General features: G+C 45.6%; 1 protein-coding gene across 1 annotated transcript; it reads left to right on the forward strand.

Moving 5' to 3' along the window:
- The first annotated feature begins 21 nt into the window (after window positions 1-21).
- On the forward strand, window positions 22-11,914 carry UBFD1 (ubiquitin family domain containing 1). The gene is made up of 7 exons (XM_045848791.1): window positions 22-160; window positions 356-694; window positions 1,635-1,843; window positions 4,267-4,332; window positions 4,486-4,591; window positions 8,783-8,865; window positions 11,533-11,914. Exons 1-7 carry the CDS (start codon window positions 136-138, stop codon window positions 11,641-11,643), a joined length of 939 nt encoding a protein of 312 aa, XP_045704747.1. The 5' UTR covers window positions 22-135; the 3' UTR covers window positions 11,644-11,914.
- Window positions 11,915-15,564: the final 3,650 nt, after the last annotated feature.

Genomic DNA, 15,564 nt, shown 5'->3' on the forward strand with positions numbered 1-15,564 from the left:
CGGGTCTCCATAGAAACCTCCACCTGTTTCCGGCCAGTCCGGGCAAGATTAGGGGCTGCTTCGAGGGCCAATCTCCGCCAGCTCTCCTTTTCCCAGCGGTCCCTGCGGGCGCGGTGGGTGTTGTACACAATCATCATGGCGGCGGCCGGGGCCCCGGATGGTGAGTGTGGTGGGATGGCGGGCGCCCAGGTTGGGCCCGGGTGAAGCGGTTTCTTCTTGGGGACGCAGCCTGGCCCGGGGTGGGGGGACCTGGGGAGGAGATTCCTGGCTCCGGAGCGGGGGTGCGGCGGCGCCCGGGCGGAGTCCGGCCCCAGGCCCAGCCCGAGGCGAGCGCCCACCCCTGACCCCCTTACAGGCATGGAGGAGGCTGGCATGGACACGGAGGCTGAGACCGTGGTGGCCGAGGCGCCCGCGCGGCCCCTCAACTGCGTGGAGGCCGAAGCCGCAGCGGGCGTGGGGGCGGCGGCCGAGGACGCCTGTGTTGCGCGAAGCAGCCTGCAGCCGGCCCCGGCCCAGCCCCCTGGGGACCCCGCGGCCCAGGCCTCAGTCAGCAATGGCGAGGACGCGGGCGGCGGCGGCGGGGGAAGGGAGTTGGTGGACCTAAAGATCATCTGGAACAAGACTAAGCACGACGTGAAATTTCCTCTGGATAGCACAGGCTCCGAGCTGAAACAGAAGATTCACTCGATTACAGGTAATCCCCATGGCAGAACAGCCACAGCCGCCTTCCTCACCTCTCCTGCAATTCGTAGTGCTTACACTCTGCTAGCACCTTGCTGGCCGCTGTTCCAGTATCAGCTTCTCAGTGCTCACGGCAGTTCTCCGAAGTGGGTACAAGGATGCCCATTACTCAGATGGGCAAAATGAGTCCTGGTATTGTAAAGCTAGTAAGTGGCTGAGCTGGGATTGAGGCCCAGGCCCAAGCCTCTAACTTGTGTTGCACAAACATTTCTAATAAAAATCACTAAGACTCTTCATAAATTTACAGTTTCCAGCTTCTTTTCCATGGAGATTTTGATTCAGTAGGCCTGGAATGTGGCCAGGAGTTTATTTTTTAGCAAATACCAGGTAATTCTCACGGGAAGTTGAGGAAACAGTACTGGTAACTATCATGGCGTCCCCTTCACAGCTGTTCCTGTTACTTAATTTTTTTCTTGTTTACAACACTTTGCCATCTGAAATGATTTCTTTTTTAAGCTTTTTCCACGTAGCCAGCCTGTAAGCTCCATAAAAAAAAAAACAAAAAAACAACAAAAAAAAACAACTTGATCCTTACTGGTTGTTGTATCCCTGAGGTCTGTGGACTCTCACTTAATATTTGAGTGAATAGAAGATTGAGGAATAATTTGGAATGAATGACAGCTAATATTTACTGAACAATTACTGAATACCAGGCTCTGTACTAAATACTGTTTGCCCTATCTCATAATCCTTAAAACAAGTCCATACAGAGGGAGCTCCTGTCATCAGTAATATAAAGTTCTGGAAACTGAACCTGAGATGGTTGTGATTTGCCCAAGTGTGCAACAATAAGAGTGGGAGAGCATTATTCACTTTGGGATCTGTTGCCAAAGAGCCCTGGTTCGTGTATGTTTTTTAATTCTTTCTTGCATTATCTGCTACCTTTTCCCAAGGTCTCCCACCAGCCATGCAGAAAGTCATGTATAAAGGACTTGTCCCTGAAGATAAGACGTTGAGGGAAATAAAGGTGGCCAGCGGAGCCAAGATCATGGTGGTTGGCTCCACAATAAATGATGTTTTAGCAGTAAACACTCCCAAAGACTCTGCGCAACAGGATGCCAAGGCTGAAGAGAACAAGAAGGAGCCACTGTGCAGGCAGAAAGTGAGTTTGTCGTGATTGCTAGTCCTGGGAAGTTTGAGGCTTTGTCCTCTGGAGCCGTGGTTGGTGATATTCTCCCTAGAATAAGCTCCTTTTTGGACAGGGCCCATGATGGAAATTTATGGCAGCAGTTGGGTGCGGCTGGCTGTTGAGTGGAGGTGACAACTACCTGAGATTTGCAACTTTGTCTCATCTGGCGGGTCAGTGTGTCTCAAGTCTATCTACTTTAGGATAAGGCCTTTACAAAGGCAGGCTTCAGAATCAGATACGGGTTTCTCTTCTGTTCATTGCCTGCCAGAGAAAAATGCCATTGCTAAAACTAACTCCCCATTTTGTGCAAGTGCTTATATTTGTTTTTTGTTGTTGCTTCCCCCAAGTCAACAAGCCCATTTCTGGAAATACATGAAAATCAGTAGCTTTCAGAGGTTCCTCTAAAACTGAGCATTTCAGGAAGCCAAATTAAACTAACTAGAAAGATAACTGTGCTAATTTCCCCCCCTTCTCCTGGTCTGTGAAATGGGGGCCTGATTTTTCATATTCTCTGTGGCCCAGTTTGGAGCTGGTTGGAAGAGCCATCACTTGTGATCTTATTATCCAGCAAACACTAGCTATTGTTAGGCAGCCTCCTGGACATTCTTAGTAGTGTTCCAGGAAGATAAATAGGTATTCTCGTTCTAATCTGTGTCCTGAGTAGAGTGGACCATCTGGAACCAACATTTAGTGATCACAGGCACCTAGGCATATGACCAAGAGTATGAGAAGGACTCAATTTTCTGTTACAGGCTCATATTCCTTTATGTGTGCTTCCAAGCTTTCAAAACATGTTTTTCTAAATATGGCAGCGGAACCTGACCGGCATTAGTGTGAATATTCATGTTTTGTCATAGAAATGTTAATGTGTTTGGTGACAAGGTGCTGCCCCAGAACACATGGAAGATATTATATAACGTATTTTAAAACTACATTACATTTATAAAACTCCTAAAACTTTTGGGTTTTATGAACATTCAAAAAATTTGCCTGTAGCATTTCAGATAAGGGGTTGTAAACCTATATTAATACCTAAAAGGTGTTTATTTGGACACAAATACGGGGTTATAATGTCTTGTAACCAACTGAATTCGTTTCCATTTTCCTGTTTTCTTCTGCCATATGTGTGAAATGTCAAGTATGAGAAGGCAGACGCAAGTGAGCTTTCCCTCTGGCCACACCCTGGGAGCACACATGCCTCTTAAATACAGGTTTTGAGTTACTAATGCTAGCTTAACAGGCTTTGAACTGTTTTCCACAGTGCAAGGGAAATTCTTCAATAGATACTTATGAGGTATGAGTTAAATACCTCTTATAATAGCAGCTTGTAATCCATGCTGCTGTGTTTCATTAATGCCAGTTATGAGGCATAACATGGCCTCATGAGAGTGACCCATCCTCATGACTTTATTAGCTCTTCAGGAATCTCAGGCTGGTATATAGGGGACCCTTTGCTAGCAGTCTGGCAGTGTTGAGTTTCTTACTACTGGGGGTTTCTGCCATGCCAGTGACCATTTGAGCTGGCTAGTGGTCACCTGTTGCTTAAATTTGGTTAATTTTTTACTCTCTGCCTACTCATTGCCCTGTAGTCCTCGCTTTACTAAAGTATCTTTATTTATATAGCCATAGATGGGGCAGAAGTAAGATTCCAGCTTGTGGGCTGGTCAGGAGCTGTCTCAGGGGCCATGAGCCTTATTAGAACCCATAAGGAGCTGCCTCAAACTCCTGGGGTGGGCTGGATTAGAGACTTCTTAATATCAGACTATAGAGTATCAGCATTTACCTTTGGAAATGTGGTTCTTCAGACTTTCAGTCAAGTTGGGGTTGAGGGTGAGGCAGTGGGGAAAACTTCTACAGTAGATGAGTCTCCATTTGTGGAGGAAATGTGCCTTTAGTCAGTCAGGCTGATTGTCAATAATGGTAGAGTGTCTTCGGGAGTTTAAAGTTGACAGAAGTGCTGTTATTTTGTGCCTGTCATGAGAGTAACACCCTTGTGACTCTGAACTTGATGTTGAATCCGTTCAGTGGTTCAACTGAGTTGGGGAGGGGAAGAAGATTTTCTTCAAATTAGCAGTCTGGAAATCCTGCTTTCTCTAGAACTTTGAGGTCTAGTATGATAGACATATCTGGCTGATGAAAATTCAGTGAAACTGAGGATTCATTTTCTCTGTCCTACTAGCCCTATTTCAAGTGCTTAATAGCCACACGTTTCCATCAACACAAACTTCTGCTGGACAGTGCTGTTCTGTAGTGTCAGAGGACCCATCTGTAGACAGTACAAGCTTGTGAACCAGAACATTAAGGCTTGCTTTCTTCATCCTGTTTTTCAGAGATAGTAACATGACAAAAATGCAGTCAACTTTCATTTTAATGATCTCTTCTGACTTATGTTATAGCAACACAGGAAAGTGTTGGATAAAGGAAAACCCGAAGATGTGATGCCATCTGTTAAGGGGGCCCAGGTAAGCCCTACTCCTTCGTGAGCATTCTGAAAACTAGGTCCACCTGACTTCTTGAGGTTCCTGTGCTCCCGTCCTGGCATCCTGTCCCTTCTCTTGTTTTGTCCTACTTTGTTTCTGGTCCCTCCCTCTCTTACCACACTCTCGTGCCTTCAGGAGCGCCTCCCTACGGTCCCCTTGTCCGGCATGTACAATAAGTCTGGAGGAAAAGTGAGACTCACCTTTAAGCTAGAACAAGACCAACTGTGGATCGGCACTAAAGGTACCTGTTACTGCTTGCAGCCTCTTCCTCACTTGCTACCTCTGGCGCCCAGCAGCACTCAGTTCTGCTCCTCATTCTGAAATCTCCACTGTGCTTTGCATGCTCCTGGCTTTTAGTTTTGCTTTTATTTTTTATTTATTTATTTATTATTATTTTTTTTTACTTGGCTTTTAGATGCCCACTTTCTGTTTGGACCCTTTTCCCTCATTCTTTTCAGTCTGATCTCAGGGCCAATATATCAAACAGTGGTTCTCTGGGTGTACCCCAAAACCAGAGTTCTTAGATATATGGTCTGAGGGCCAGGTCTGGTCCACAGACAAGGGTTTTATCTGTTTACACATAATCTGTTGAGATTTGCTGTGACCAATGTGGCTCAATGGGTTGGGCGTCATGCTGCAAACTGAAAGGTCACCAGTTCAATTCCCAGTTAGGGCTCAACCCTGGGTTGCTGCTCAGGGATCATATGCGAGTCAGCCAATTTGATGTTTCTCCCATCATTTCTTTCCCTCCCTCACCCTCTCTCTAAAAAATAGATAAATAAAATCTTTAAAACCTGGAGATTTCACTTGATCTGATTTTTGGCTCCTCTTGAAAAATATCAAAAGATCCAACTAGTCTGGACCTGCGTGCTCACATGGTAAGAAGCAGCTGGAGCCAAGTAGTAGTTACACGTGGGCATGGCTAACCATTCTCACTGGCTCAGTTAGCCTGTATGTAGCCAACATCCTTCGTTGACATTGCCCACCTGGCCCCCATAGATGAGTTTGCCCCTGTACTAGCTGCATTTTTCCTAGTACTGGGGACCTATCCTCTCCCTACACCTCAACCTGGTAGCCCTCTGCATACCCCACCAACCCCCACCTGTGCTCACTGGGTCAGGCTTGCTTTTTGCTGGGAAGTGTCTCTGTCTTCCCACTTTCTTCCCCCAGATGGATCAAAGTCTCGTCAGTTAGATTCCAGAATTACCTGTGTCCCTTTCTTTGCCACTTCATTCTGCTGCTTAAGACTCCTAGCATCTCTAAACTTGGTCCATGAAAGAAGTTAACCTGTTTCCCTGACCCATTTCTGGTCTCTTCAGTCCTGCCCATCCTCTGTACTGTTTTTTTTGTCACTGGTTTTTGTGCTCAAAAACCTTTGGTTCTTTAAGGCCAAGTTCAAATGCCTAACCATAGTGTCCAGTGTTCTCAATGATGGAACCTCAGTTTAAATTTTTGACCTAGCTTCCTCCCCTGCTTGCCTTGTCATACCTTGTGTGTTTAAGCCGCACCACTCACAGAATTTCCCTCACATGCTCTGCACAGCTGTGTCTTTGCTTATGCTGTGCATTTACCTGCAAGCCTTTTTACCATTCCTTGTTATAATAAAATCTTTCAAGGCCCTACTTAAATGTCCCCCTAATGAGCCTTCCCTGACATGTGCGCTGCCCCCCCCGCTTCTGTTCATAGAGCACTTCATTTATGTCCCCAGAGCACTCATTACTCTCTGACTTGTCTGTCCCCTGTTAGATTCCGGAGGGGACCGAACATGCCTAACTCACCTGTTTCTGCCAGCACTGTAGGTGTTCAGTGTTTGAGGTAAACTCTAAAGAGAAGTCCAGGGGATTTCATCCTCTGAGGCTAATTGGTTTCAGGGACAGGCTATTAGTATGATTCTGCTTCAAATGGGACCAAAGTTTTATGGAAAATAAACAGGGTTGGAGTGATGGGGACTGAGATTTTTATTATCTAAAATATTCTTGTTTTCATCCCCATCTTGGTTCTGAAAGTGAACAAAGACATGCCAGAAACGCTTAAGTTTTCTAATGATTGTGTGGTAACCTGCTGTATTCTTTCTTTCACCTTTGATTCTAACTGCATGATCGGAGCAGGTTTTGCAAACTATCTAAGGGCTCCCCAATTCTTCCAAGGGCCTTTGACCCCTTCAGTAGGTCATTTTCTTCTGCAGAGCCCATCCTGTCATCCCCTGCTGGTTCTTCATTTGTGAGCTGCCTGCCTCTGTCAGCTCCTCACTTCTCCATGACTTGGCAGGTGGTTGGGCTTAGTCCTCCATCATCATATTGACTCGCTAAAGCTCTGCCTCTTCCATTTTGGTGGCCGAATGGAAGGCAGTGGCTTAAGACTAACCGAGAAAGACCAATGGCCCAGAGGGTGGCCCAATCTGGATGAGAACTCTATCTGTGCATGCTGGTTGGTTCCTCAGGGAACATTTCTGCGTTAGGAAGTATTGTAGGAAACACGTCATAACGGCAGGGACTTAAGAGAATGAAGGAGAGCTCTGGAAGAACCTCAGTGTGTTAGTGCATCAGGGCTATTGAGAGCCTCATCAGCCTTCCTGAAGAGTGTGGCCATCAACTCATGCCTTCCTTCAGGGGTTGGCCACAGCTGAGATTTTCACTGCCACCAAGAGCCCTGCATCAGTGTAGTTCAGGCACTCTTCTCACCTGCCCATGAATCCTGTCACCTGAGTGTCATAAGCATTCCCCCAGAGGATACCCACTGGCTTCATCTTTCTGCTGGCCAGACACTGCTGTCAGCCTCTTTCCAGCAGCTAGTCAGCCTTTCTCAGGGGTGCTTTACTGAGTGATACGGGTAAACTCTGGTGGCTTGTATGGCAGGCAGGACTCAGAAGCCTTGGGCCTAGTAGAGTGAGAAGAACAGGCTCTTGGGCAGGAAGCGTGAATGGCAAGCATGGGGAGCATCTTCACTGCCTTGGGGGCACCTGTTGGTAGGGATGTGGCATCTGTATTTAGCTGCTTGTCACTCATGAGCATGGACCCTAGGAGTGTTATATCTTCTGCATTTTCAAAAAGGCAGAAATCCATATTTTTATGTGAAAATCTCTGGATATTTCAAGATGGTGGTGTTTCAAGAAGTTTTCATCTTAAAGACAGAGCTGGTTAGGCCTTGCCTGTGGGTCACTGTTTTTGAGCCACTAAAAGTCAAAACTAGAATGAGTGTCTTCAGTTCCATTCTCCCCACCCCCATTTTTTATGGACCGAGGCCCACAGAACAGAAATAAAATGTCTCAACTCATCAACTAGACTAGAACCGTGGCCTCTAAATTCCTAGTTCTTTTGTCAAGTTACTGTTTTCAGATTCTACCTTTTCCAGAGTTTTCTTTCTACAAAGGCTTTAATGTTTTTGTTTTTGTGTTTAAGATTTTATTTATCTATTTAGAGAGAGTGTGAGGTAGGGAGAAAGGGAGAGAAACATTGAGCAAAGGAGAAACATTAATCAGTTGTTTCTTGCACACACCTCAACCAGGGACCAGGCCTGCAACCCAGGCATGTGACCTGACTAGAAATCGAACGGGTGACCTTTTTGCTTCGCAGGATGATGCCCAGCCAACTGAGCCATGATAGCAAGGGTGGCTTTAATGTATTTTTTTTTTTTTTTTACTTGGTTTAACTGTTTGCTGAGCGCTTCTCCCCTTCCTGAGGTGTGTGCTGCTTCTGGGTGGTGGTTTTCTGGTGTCAGGCACTCTATACCTCTCCTTCCATCGTCCCCTCCTGCTACACATGCTCACTGCCAGCAATCTCCTCTTTCTGCAGGCATCGCTTGTTGCCACCGCTTGCATACCTGGCACCCTTAAACTTGCTGTGAAATGTCTTCTGACGCTGTGTGCTAAATGGTATCTTGAGTGTTAATCATAAGAGGGTGTAAATGTTTTAAGAGAACTTTCAAGCATGTGTATATGGAAGGGTAGGGGATCACAGGAGGGATGGGGGCAGGACAAGTGAGCAGGATCTTTGGACAGAGACTGGTTATACATCCCCAATAGTCCTCCTTTCTGGGGGAGCCCCAGGAGCTTGGTAGTGTCTCTTTACTCTTGGTCCTTTTGTCTGTCCCAGGCACCAAAGGCCTTGGCCAGTGCTGGACTTAGACAGTAAGGTGTAGTGGGATTTCTTGAGTATTAATTGTTAGACCTTTAAAAATAACACCAGGAAAGAGATACCTCTGTCCTCAGAGACCTTTACTATACCATTGCCACATCCTAGTCCGAATTTGCTCCTAAGAAGTTCCCAGCTCCCACCCAGGACTCTAGGGTCACTGTGAGAGTCATCCCTAGAGGGCATGACTGATTTGAGCTTATAGCAGACTCCAAAGCCACTAGCCCTGACTAGGGACTGCTGAGCCAGAGGAGTAGAACAGGAGAGCCTTTGAATAATGATCGTCATTCCTCTCAACCTAGAGCGGACTGAGAAATTACCCATGGGCTCCATTAAAAATGTGGTCAGTGAACCCATCGAAGGACATGAAGACTACCACATGATGGTAAGTAACTGGTATGCTGTGGCCTCTCTTGCCTCCTGCTTCTGCTTCTCTAGCAGGCACTGAGGCGACCCGAGGAGGACACTCAATATTCAGGAGATGCATGGTCTCAGACATTCGTTCCCTCATCTACTTAGAACTTAGTCCATGACCTAGTCCTAGTTCTCTTTATTTTGCAGCACCCACTACCTTCCCACAGTTTAAAGGGGATACGTTGGATCTCTTTTGCCTCCCTTTTAGTTGTAATATTTTGTTTTTAGACCAGGAGAATAAATGTAATGAGGAAGAATGGTTTGTGGGTTTTCATTGAACTTTTCTTACATACAGAATAAAACCTCCCACTAGTCTTGGTGTTTGGGCCACCATGCCTTCCCCCTCTGGAATGGTGTTGCCCTTCCCAGGCTGTAGCCATCAGGTGGCTGGGCTCCTGTGGGGAGGTTAGGTCTGTGGACATGGTCCTTACGGAGGTCCACTCTAATGGCACAGCTGTGTTTTCCCGAGACACAGTGTTGGCAGACGTGCTCGAGTCTGTGCAGAATGAAGCAAGAGTTCAGTGATGAACTGAGCAGCTTAGACATACCCCTTCTACTTCCCAGCACTGTTTGGAGGGACCGCTGTTTTTTAAAAACTTTATTTATTTATTTATTTATTATTATTTTTTATTAGTTATCATTTATTCATTTATTTACTTATTTATTTTTAGAGAGAGGGGAAGGGAGAGAAACATTGCTGCCTCTTGCACATGTCCCAGCTGGGGACCGGCCTGCAACCCAAGCATGGGTCCCCATGGGGAATCGAATTAGCATCCTTTTCACTTTGCAGGATGATACTCAGCCAACGGAGCCACACTGGTCAGGACTGGAGAGGCCCCTTTAAAAATTAAGTTAGCCACCCACACTTTGAAATTGCTATGACAAGAATCTGACCTGAGCAGTGACAGGGTGAGGGTAGCTGCCTGCCTCCTCTATCTGAGGAGGCAGATTTTTCAGCCCCCAAACATCAGGGATGTAGGTACGTTTGCCCTGTCTCAGGGCGAAGGAACAGTAGTGGTCTGACTGGCATGTGGTGTCACACAGTCCATGCATGGCAGACGGAGATGTTGGAAGATCCCAGAAAAGGGGGATTTAGCATCATGGCAGTCCCGCGTAGACAGATGGCAGATACTTGTACTCTAGGAAAGGTCTGTCATCTCTCTGTCTTGTCCCCTCTCCTGCCTTGCCTGTCAGTTTAGCTGGTAGGTGTGGAAGCAAGGCTATGGCTGGGTTGGCAGAGCTCCTAAGTGGCTTTGAGCCCGTGGTGACAACGCCCCAGGGCTGTTTTTGGGCCCTCTGGTATGTCTTCCACTCCTGGTCTCTGGTCTTTAAAGGACTACAGGTGAATTGTTCTCTTGCTCAGTTATTTTTTTTCTTTTGAGAGTTGGATTTTATTATTTTCATCTGGTCTCCTGCACTGCCATTTGAAGCATTTGTCTTCTTAGTTTGCAGCCCCAGTTTTTAGGCAGCCTGGTGAAAAGAGTTTACAGAAGCTGAGTGCCAGTTTAAACCTCTTAAGTGATTGGTGGTGTGGCTGAGCAATGCCTTAGATTTCGTTTAAATGCTCATTTTTTTCTGGAGTCACTTCTGGCAGCAAATGGCTCTGATCACTTTTCTCTAAACATTTATTAATTAGCACCTTTACCTTTGTCCTAATTAACGTATTTCCCTCTTTGCAGATGCCATTTCACTAGCTAGGTTAACATGTCAGAGGTCACATTAGAAGGGGGTAGCTGTGCTTTGTTATTTTTAGAGAAATCTTTAAAAATACAGGAAAGAACAGTGAGTACTGTAATAAATCCATATATCCGTCACCAAGAAATAACAATTGTAAATATTTTGTGACTTGCTTTGAATCACTTTTTAATGAACGAAAATTTACCAACAGTGAATTCATCCCTGTTGTCTTCCCCTTCCCCACTACCCTCTATCACATGGATCTTCCCTGCTCTGCTTTCGTTTACATGTATGTCCATTAACAAGCTTCAGTACTGTTTTGTGTTTTTTCAGTTTTCATAAGTGGTATCATGGTATGTATCGTTCTGCAGCTTGCTTTTTTGGTTCGACATTATGATCTATCTGTATTTACCATAGATCCAGTCCATACTTTTTAAAAGTGATCCAATGTTCATATGAATGGGCCATGTCACTTTTAATTTTGCATTCCCTCACTGGTGGGTATGTAGGTTGTTTCCAGGTTTTATCATTTCTGGCAGTGCTGCTTTGAACGTTCATTCCTTGTGCATGCATGGCAGTTTTTCTAGGGCAGTGGTTCCCAAATGGGTCTCTGGATCAGCAGTGTCACATCACCTGGGAACTCCGTATAGTTACAGATTCTCAGGCCTCACTTAGCCCTGCAAGTGGCTCTGATGTACATTCGGGTTTGGGAACCATTGCTCTAGGGTCAGCTGTGTTTATATCCCTCTTGCTACTGCTGCTTTGTTTTTTGTTTGTTTGTTTGTTTGTTTGTGGGGTTTTTGTTTTTTTTTGAGGGGGTGGCAAGAGAATGCTCTCCACATGCAGATTTTTTCCTCTTCCTCTTTTTAAGTCTCTTTTCAGCCCTCCCCTGTGTTTGTTGTGCTGCTGCTCAGTCTCCCAACCTCTGAAGTGTTGCTTGGTTTTCCTTTTTCCCTTCCAGGCATTTCAGTTGGGCCCCACGGAAGCCTCTTACTACTGGGTGTACTGGGTTCCAACTCAATATGTGGATGCAATCAAAGACACTGTGCTGGGGAAGTGGCAGTATTTTTGAAAGCACTTTCACCTCTGGCCCAGGAGACTGACCCAAAGTGAAGGACATTGCTGGGAGAGGCCTGCAGCATCCCTGGATTTCAGAGTTCTGGAACTTTGTTCAAAAAACAGTCTATATCCAATCTAAGGTGATGTGGTGACTGAAGCCAGAGGTGATGTTTTTTCACCCTTAGCTTACTTTTAACTTAAAATCACCAGTTCCCTTTCTTGCAGTCAGCTTCATACCATTTTTAAAGTCAGTACAGTGGAAATCAATAAATCTGAATTCTGAATGTGTTGTGTGGAATACTCTTAAGTGTGTTCAAGAATAGATCTGCCAAGGTTTTGTTTAGAAAGGAATGGTCAAAAGATTTCTGCTTTTTTAAAATGATTTTAACTGAAATATTTTCATAAATCTTTGGTTGTAAACATTTGGACTGTGTTGTGATGAGCCGGGTTATTTTTTTCCTTCTTCATATAAAATTGTATGCAAAGTGGGAGGGTTGGTAAGCCATATTTTTCTGTCCATTGATTCAGACTTAATTCTTTCCATTTTTCATTTTCTCACTTCCTAGATTTGAGTTTTTGTTTTGAAAACCCAAAGATGTCAGTTCCACCTTTTGTACCTCATTGCTGCTTCCCTTCCTGGCATCCCTCCTGCTATGCTGCTGCTCTTGAGTGTGCGGTGGGAGGAAAATGCTGGGATCTCGGTCAGGGAGCACTCACACATGCTGTGGTGTCTGGTGAGCCGCAGAGTATTACACGGTGACTCTTGACAAAACGTCCTGCCCTTTGGGCACCAATCAGTAGGTTATCTACAGCCCTCACCAGGTTGGTTTTGATGCTCAGCGTGCCAGAGGTGTGCCTGGCTGTGCTGCTCCAAAATCCCCAGGCTGCCACAGGCCTTCAAGGAGGAGCCAGGTGGAAGACAGTTTATACAGCCATATATTCACAGGCCCATTGTAGAACTTTCAAGAAATTCTTAAGCAGTCCAATGATTATTTCAGTACACATCTTCATTTGTTCCTTTTCATGTGTTGTTTTCAAGTGTCCTTCATTTCAGGTTCAGAGATGCTGCCTTTCTCAATAAGAAGACATCTGACCTAGTGGGTTGGCGATATATTGGAACATCAAAAATGGAATAAATTGCTTTTGTGATTAGCTCACCCTCTTCTGGCTTTAGCCCTTATGTTCTTTGTACACGTGAACTCTGTTGTCTCCTTGTGGCTTGGTTGACTCTGAAATGAGGGAGAGTCTTTTGGTGAGCGGTATCCTTGTGCTGTTTGCTGTTTTTCTGATGCTGCCTTTGCAGTCCTCTCACTGGCTGCAGGCTCTCAGAGCAAGGCTTGCCAAGAAACTTTCCAAACCTGACATTCTGGATTCTAGGCTGTTCCCTCTTATTTTGTGAAATGTATTAGCATGTGGGAGCCAGTTACTGATGGTATTCTGTACCCTTTCCTCTCAACTGTACTTCAGGAATCAACCAGTGTAGACAGACTCATGCTTCTCATGGTGTAGTCATTTCTGAGTTAGGCATCTGGGCAGGAAGATCTACACTTGTTTTTTTGTGGGCATAAGTACATTTGTTGAAGTGTAGTGTCCAAGACACTGCCTGTTTTCATCCTTAAATAAGAAACAGTAGCTGCAGCTTCTCTGTACTGTTGGCCACAGCTCATGCAGAAAACAGTGCTTCTGCTCTCCTGTTGTTCCTCTTCTACAGCTGACAGGTCTGCAGAGGACATGGTCATGGAGCAAGCAGGGTATCGTCTCAGTTTGTTGGCCAATGTCCCTGTCCTGGAGACTTGTCCTGACAGTGCCACACACCACTTCTTTCTCTGGAAGCAGGTGTTTTCGTCCCCAGACTGGCCTCACACTGCTGCCCTCAGAGGCCCTTCCTGCCAGGTCTCCTTATTTTCCCTGTTTGTGTGGCTGCCACACCATGAGACCTCCCTTTCTCCCAATGAGAATGTGTGTCCCTGCTCCCCAAGAGCCAAACTGCTTCTCACTCAGGCTGGTGTCATTTCAAGACAGGACCAAAGCCTGTGTGAGCCTTTTTATTTTAAGTAAAATGGTGCTTTTTTCCTTACTTCAAGATACTATATATAAATAATGTAAATGACATCTTTTCATATGGAGCTGTTTGATGGGGCTCACTGAACCTGCCAGATAGAGCAGTTATGAACTCTGGCTCCTGGGCCAATCTGCATGGAGATCTTGCTGAAAGCCCTCAGAGAGCAGAGGTGGACGGAACCAGAAGCCCTGGAAGAGGTGTTTAATTAGATCTGAGTTTGGGTCCCAGCAGTATTCATTGTCTTGTTTCTCAGTCCTGTGAGGGGTCTCTTCCTTCTTTTCTTACGGTCTAGAATGTACTGAGACTTAATCTGTGTTAGCAAGCTGGCGTACTCTCCCCTTAGGTACATTGCAGCATTACTGTGTCCTCAGGATGAGTTCTGTGCAATTCCTTCACTGTCAGAGGGGATCAGCTCTTTGTCTGGGTTGTGCTTCCCTCATGGTGGCACAGGGCATGTAGGTGGACCGAGGAAGTGCTGCTTCCAAGGGGCTTCAGTGTGCAGGAAGTAGTCTAGGGGCCTGGCATCTTTTCCCTGCAGGTATTTCTCTGAGCCTCGTGATGGGCTTTCTCTTCTGGAATTTGTGCTGGTGGTCCTCCTGCAGGTCTTGACTCACAGATGCTATCCTTCTCTCTCTCCCTGAGGCAACTTGGTGAATAATGACAAAGTGTAATCCCTGCTGAGGCCAGTCCCGTTCAGCTCTTGTGTCAGTCAGCCTGATCAGAGAACTTAAGACTTGCGAGTTGCTGAACTCTTTGGTGTTAAGTATTTTACTTGATGATAGGCCTTCTACAAGTAGTTATAGCTCTTTCTTCTTAATGAGGTGGAACTGAGCTAAGGATGTCCTTTCTTATAATTTGTGGACACAGAAGGCCAGTGAGGCCTGAGTAGGCTCTTCAGTTGCTGCTTTACCTTACAAGGGCCAAAGAGACAAACTGCCACATTGCCACGGCTCTGAAAACCTGTCATATTTCATCCAGAAGGGGCTTGCTTTCCTCTTCTCTTACTTAACTATGTGCCTGGAAGAGCCATCCTGGGCTCTTGTTCTTGGCTAACCCTTTCTTTGCTAGGGGCAGGAGGAGAAGGGATGGAATCTGTGCCATGGACCATGGTAGGACTGGCCTTCTTTCCACCCTGTCTTTTGATGGAGACCTCTCCCTTGCTCCATGCCTCAAGTCATGCCTATTGTCTTGGAAAAGGATGGTCCCTTTGTTTAAGGCTTTGTGATGAAGTCACCTCTAGTTAGGATTGGCACCTGTCTCTTTCTTGAAAGGGCCTGGTGGCCTCTCTGAAGTCACAGGTGGTCAGGAGCCCTCCGGAGTAAAAACACCTGGTCCATTTACCTGCCAGGCTGAGTGGTTCTACTGCTTTCCAAATTTCAAGAACGTTTTTCTTTTTCTTAAAACAGTTCTCCAGAATGAATTGACAATATACGTAAGTACCATATTTCCTTGTGGTGTATGCTCCATTCTGGTTTTTGTTTTTTAATCAATTGCCTGTTTGGGAAGAGATGAACATATTTAGTCTATTAGATTTGCGCTGCTGGATTTTTTTTTAAAGTGTAACCTGACTAGCTGTCTTATTGTTTATCCTGTAAGATTAGCCTATCAATTAAAGTTTGATAATTAATTGCGTGTCCTTTTTCCTTCCAGTTCTTCATGCGCCTAATCCATACTTGGGGTTGACCAATATTTGGAACTGGGCTTAGAGCCATTTTTTTTTTTTGCCAGCTGTGGTCAGTCATTTTCCTGTCTTCTTTATTTGGCTTTGAGTATATCCTGCAAAAAACAGTTGATAAAGGGATTTGATTTGATTTACTTCTGTATTAGTCAAAGTCACTGCCAAGGCCATGCTCCTGTTATAGCCCTCTGCTG

This window comes from Phyllostomus hastatus, unplaced genomic scaffold (genome assembly GCF_019186645.2).
Source record: "Phyllostomus hastatus isolate PE091 unplaced genomic scaffold, TTU_PhHast_1.1 phas_contig_64, whole genome shotgun sequence".
NCBI classification, from domain to species: Eukaryota; Metazoa; Chordata; class Mammalia; order Chiroptera; family Phyllostomidae; genus Phyllostomus; species Phyllostomus hastatus.